We start from the raw sequence: 6,104 nt of genomic DNA on the forward strand, positions 1-6,104 counted from the left end.
TCACTGCCCTTTCACCCTCTAACCAGACTCTTCTTAATTCTATTCCCCACATTCGGGAACCTCACTCTTTCTCTCAAGCAGCCATGCACCCTGGTTGGCAGGAAGCAATGACTAACAATTGACGCTTTGTTGGCTAATGAGACTTGGGATGTTGTACCTCTTCCTCCAGGGAAGAAAGCACTCCCTTGTAAATGGGTTTATAAGGTGAAACTCAAATCTGATGGGTCTGTGGAAAGACTAAAGGCTTGACTAATTATTCGTGGTGATGCTCAAAGGGAAGGAATAGATTTTACTGAGACATTCTCCCTCGTGGTCAAGATGACCACCATATGGTGTATTCTAGCTATTGCTGTTAAAAAGGGATGAGGGTTGTATCAATTAGATGGCAATAACGCCTTTTTACATAGGGATCTTTTTGAAGAAGTCTATATGAAATTCCTTGCTGGTCTTTCTCCCCCTCTCCCAATATGGTGTGTCGTCTTAAAAAGTCACTCTATGGTTTGCGGCAGGCGTCTAGGCAACGGTATGCCCGCTTAACTGCTGCTTTGAATTTTAAGGGGTTCTCTCATTCGCTCAACGACTACTCTTTATTCTATAAAAAGGCTGGGGATTCTATTTCTTTGGTCGCTCTTTATGTGGACGATATTCTACTTACTGGGAATAATTTTCAAGAATTACAGGACCTCAAACAGTTCTTAGACTCTGAATTCACGATTAAAGATTTAGGAAACTTATCTTTCTTCTTGGGCATGGAGGTTCTACGTGAGCCATCAGGATTGATTCTGAGCCAACGCAAGTTTGTGCTTGAGCTTTTGGCTAAGTTTCACTACTTTGATCTCACTCCTGCCACTTCCCCCCTCGACCCTTCTTGCAAATTATTCTCTGGCGTTGGGGAGCCTTTACCTGATCCATCTCTTTATCGATGTTTGTTGGGAAAGCTCAATTTTTTAACACACCCACGCCCTGACCACTCTTTTACTGTCCAACATCTTAGTCAATATATGCAGGACCCTCGTCTTCCTCACATTTCCGCTGCTAAACACTGCCTTCGCTCTCTCCTCAATGACCCTGGTTTAGGGATCTTTCTTAATTCCTCTCCCTCTCTTGACCTTCTTGCTTTTTGTGATTCCGATTGGGGTACTTGCCCTGACTCCCGGTGCTCCGTCAGTGGCTTCTTCATAAGTCTGGGTGGTAGCCCTGTTTCTTGGAAATCCAAGAAACAGCCTTCCGTCTTTTTTTCCTCTGCCAAAGCCGAGTATCGCTCGATGCGTCGTGTTGGGCTGAGCTTACCTGACTTGTTCGTCTCTTGGATGACCTTTCCGTTTCTCCTTCTTTGCCTGTTCCCCTTCTTTTTGATAGTCAAGCTGCGATCCACATAGTTAAAAAACTTATTTTTCACGAACAGACCAAGCACGTTGAACTTGATTTCCATTTTGTCCGGCAACAGTTTCAGGCCGGCCTCATTTCTCTCTCTTTTCTTCCTACTCACTCTCAACTCGCCGATCTCTTCACTAAATCCCTTTCTGATCCTCACCATCGTGCTCTTTTAGGCAAGTTGGGGGTGTTCTCCTCCCCCTCCAACTTGAGGGGGGGGGGGGTGTTGACAGTAGATCGGCTATGGAGGAAAGTAATGTCGATACACCCAAAAATACAAGTGAGATAACCTAGCTGATGGTGGGTGCTATCACATTTCAGTCCTCTATGTCTTACATGTTTTCTAGAATGTTCTAAGGGTATTTGTGTAAACTCACCTTTTGTTTAGATAGTTAGTGGAAAGGGTTAGGCGGTTATGTGTGTACATTGATTTTGTATATAAATATACACTGTACAGCTATAAACAGAACAGACCAATAAGAAGAGGAATTTCCAAAAGTTCATTTTCTTAGTTTCATTTTCTGTTCTAACAGGTTCTAAAATAAAAAATGTCATAACAAAAGTAACATATGTACGATTAAATCTAAAACAATTTACCACCAAGTCCGCATAATGAAAATAATTATGCTTCGTTGACTTGTAAAATACTAGTTTGTGCAAGAAAAGGGAATACCAAGTCTTGAAAATAAATAAGAGGATTACCACGTTGATAAGTCCAATCTGATTGTTAACCCGAAAAACGATATAGTAAAATTTATACGTGATTTCTAGATATATAAATTAATTTGATCATGAAATAATAAAATAATTGAAGAATTATACAATACTTAGCCTTAAAATGTAGATGAAACAGCAGCGATGACAGTTCTGGGAACAAGGTTTCCGGGCACAACAATGATGAGATCAAAGAGCGAGAAAGTAAAATTGTATTAAGCTTTGTATAGAATGTAATGTAAGTTAGCCAGAAAATTCATGTCCTTTACAATGATAACTGGGCTCACTATTTATAGTTGTGTCTAGGGAAGGAGGTTCTAGGATCGTGCCCTCTTTTAATGTCAATTATGAGAGCCATTGATGAAGATGTAACAGTGAACATAAATGCCAAATTCTCTGTAACAGGCCGTCGCTCTTATTGCTGCAGAATATTCTTTATTAAATGCTACCGGTCGCAGAGCATTTAATATACCTTTATGAACGTTATCCCTTCCGGTGACAAGCGGAATAGCTGCGTTCGGTCTTCGGCCATCCCCGTCTTGGGTTCCACGTGTCTTTTCTTTAGATGACCACGTGTCATATCATATTTCACCCTATATATTGATCATATCCAAAATTTTATCTTTTTTTTTTGTTTAAACAAAAATATCTAAGATTGTTAGACAAACGAGATTTTATCGAAACCATTGCACACTACCCATAATTGTAAAAACGAAATCTGTCCGAATTCAATTATGCTCTAGGCTCGTAAAAATAGCACGGTCTAGCCAGTTTTCGGACTGGTCATTCAAAAATAGCCAGCGTTTACCAAGTTAATGAAAAATAACCATTATTTTGCTGCAATAGAGACCGGTCCAGCATAATATACTGAAGTTCGGTGCACCTGTGTATGAACTTCCAGCATATTATGCTGGAACTCCAACACACGGAAAGTTCCAGCATAATATACTGGAGATTCGAGCACTTGTGTATGAACTTCCAGCATATTATACTGGACCGGTATACTTTGCTGGAACTCCAGTATATTATGCTGGAGTTCTAGTGTACTTATGTTGGAACTCCATCATATTATGCTGGAGTTCCCGCATACTTATCCTGGAACTCCAGTATAATATGCTGGAGTTCAAGTATACTTATGCTGGAACTCCAGCATAATATACTGGTGTATTTTCCGGGTTTTGAACAGTGTTTTCGCTCAGATTTATCTTTACATGAAAAGTGGCTAAATTTCGATTACTTTTGAAACTGAGCTATTTTTGAACGACCATTTATAAATCTAGCTATTTTTTAATTTCTCCCTCTAGGCTTTAAATGCATCCAAACGATGGGGATCTGGAAAAGCATATTCTTAAACCAAATCTCTATTATAACTAGCTAGTTAGTGTCATCAGAAAGACAGCACAAGCAGTCGAGTACTACATTGCCTAGGTTAGTCTCGTATTGCAATGATTCTTAATATGTATTTACATATTTGCTTTAAATAAAAGTCTTTCCTTACAAGAAAATGTCATTAGAAAAAAGATTCGTAATTGAGAAGTCAGCCAAAGGCCTCATCATTTTGCCATGTGATCGCTTCAGCTTTTCTCTAACTTCCTTCTAATTTCGTGCCCCGAACAATTACCATTGGGGCGTAATCGGGACGTCAAGTGTTTGAATGACCACTACTCTTCATCTTTTTGGCATGTCACAACATATACGATGGAATTAAGAGATTTAATAATGTAAAATATAATTTGCAAGCTGAAAACTTTTTTCTTTCCCAAACTTTAATTATGACCAGAGAGTAATATAGAGTATTGCACAAATCACGTATTCGAAATAAGTATCTTTTATGTCCACGTGAGTTACATATAAACTTTGCGTGATAATAATTTGAGTATAAATATCAATGTGAACAGTTAAAATAATTAGGGGTGTACACAGGTCGGGTTGGTTCGGATTTTTTAAATTACCAAATCAAACTAATTTTGTCAGGTTATTAAATCTAAAAACCAAACTAAACCGATAAAAGTCGAGTTTTTAAATCTTGGTTTTCTCGGGTTTTCAGGTTATTTTTGGTTTTTTTCCATAAAGTCTTCATAGCACAAAACACAGAATTTGTGCTCCAAATATTTCTTTGATCCTAGTAAGACATAACTATATAAGGTGTTTTTCAAGAAAATAACATAAAATATGAGATGAGTTATGACATTGTACTAAAATATTCAACAATAAAGATAATAAACATAAAACGAATATAATTTGTATGGGTCAGAATCCGCCCCCCGATAATTAACGAAGCTAATCCCGTCTTAAGCTAATTCATGATTAATTAGTGGTACGAGCACTCAGAATTAACGGTATTCAACCCTTATCTGATTCGATCAACAAGGCCACGACCCATTCGTCATCATGAAGGCAAAACCCCAACGTGGTCGCGGCCACTTATTGCCAGCTCACGAAGCTCACAGCTATAAATACCAAGAGAGGGAACCATATTAAGGGGGGGGGGGGCTCCTTCTTGGTCACGATCCAGAAAAAAGAGAAAAAACACAATGAGACCCATATTATGAGAGAGGAGAACACCATTGTAAGGCCCTAAACCTCCTCATGGAGAGGCAGGCCAAATCAACATTATCAATAAAGGATTTTCATGTTTCTCCTCCTAACTCTGAGTACTTATTTTCGTTTCCTTCATTTGGTCCAATGGATTATTACGTTTTGCTATGATTTTCCCGTGATTTAATTACGTTGTTTTATACTCATAAGGTATGTGATAACATTTGAGCAAACAATTTGGCGCCGTCTGTGGGGATTTCCTAGCAAAATCGCGTAGTTCTTCCCTGGACCAAAAAGGAAGAAACGCCAGAAAAGGAAAACAAAAGCAACCCAGCTCAAATAAGCCAAAGCGGCATGTCGGACAAGGGGAACTCGAAGATCTCAAATCAAGATCCAAGTCCTCTCTCTCTCTGATCTCGGATAGTGCAAAGAAGAAGAAGAAGCCCCTCCTAAGGGAAGATCTCTGTAAGGCATCTCCCGCATCCCTGATACGAGCTCCGGCTAGAAACCGGCAAGGAGATATCTTGAGCCGAGAGTCGCCTCAAGACAGCCTATATACCCTGGTTGGAAAGACAACGGATAAGCCGCTCAAGGTCTCGAATCAAAACCGAGCTTCAGCACTCAATACCCACAATATTGGACTCAGGCCATGAGCCTTCGCCACTAAGTTCAACAACAGCTGAACTGAGACTCAGGCTATGCGCCTTCGCCATTGAATCAAGGCTATGCGTCTTCGCCTAAATTCAACAATAGTTGAACTGGGACTCAGGCTACGCGCCTTCGCCACTAAGTTCAACAACAGTTGAACTGGGACTCAGGCTATGAGCCTTCGCCATTGAATCAAGGCTATGCACCTTCGCCACTAAGTTCAACAACAGTTGAACTGGGACTCAGGCCATGAGCCTTCGCCATCAAGATCGACAAAGTTCAACAACAGTTGAACTGGGACTCAGGCTATGCGCCTTCGCCATTAAATCAAGGCTATGCGCCTTCGCCAAGAAGTTCAACTACGGTTGAACCAAGACTCAGGCTATACGCCTTCGCCATCAAGATCGACAAAGTTCAACAACAGTTGAACTGGGACTCAGGCTATGCGCCTTTTCCAAGAAGTTCAACTACGGTTGAACCAAGACTCAGGCTATACGCCTTCGCCATCAAGATCGACAAAGTTCAACAACAGTTGAACTGGGACTCAGGCTATGCGCCTTCGCCATCAAAATTGACAAAGTTCAACAACAGTTGAACTGGGACTCAGGCTATGCGCCTTCGCCATTGAATCAAGGCTATGCGCCTTCGCCACTAAGTTCAACAAAAGTTGAACTGGGACTCAGGCTATGCGCCTTCGCCATTGAATCAAGGCTATGCGCCTTCACCACTAAGTTCAACAACAATTGAACTGGGACTCAGGCTATGCGCCTTCGCCATTGAATAAAGGATATGCGCCTTCGCCACTAAGTTAAACAACAGTTGAACTGGGA

The 6,104-nt window shown here is 40.6% G+C and overlaps 1 protein-coding gene across 1 annotated transcript; it reads left to right on the forward strand.

Moving 5' to 3' along the window:
• On the forward strand, nt 468-1,379 carry LOC109234170 (uncharacterized mitochondrial protein AtMg00810-like). Its single transcript, XM_019400045.1, has one exon. The coding sequence runs from the start codon at nt 468-470 to the stop codon at nt 1,377-1,379; it is 912 nt and encodes a 303-aa protein (XP_019255590.1).

Source organism: Nicotiana attenuata, chromosome 1, assembly GCF_001879085.1.
Source record: "Nicotiana attenuata strain UT chromosome 1, NIATTr2, whole genome shotgun sequence".
NCBI classification, from domain to species: Eukaryota; Viridiplantae; Streptophyta; class Magnoliopsida; order Solanales; family Solanaceae; genus Nicotiana; species Nicotiana attenuata.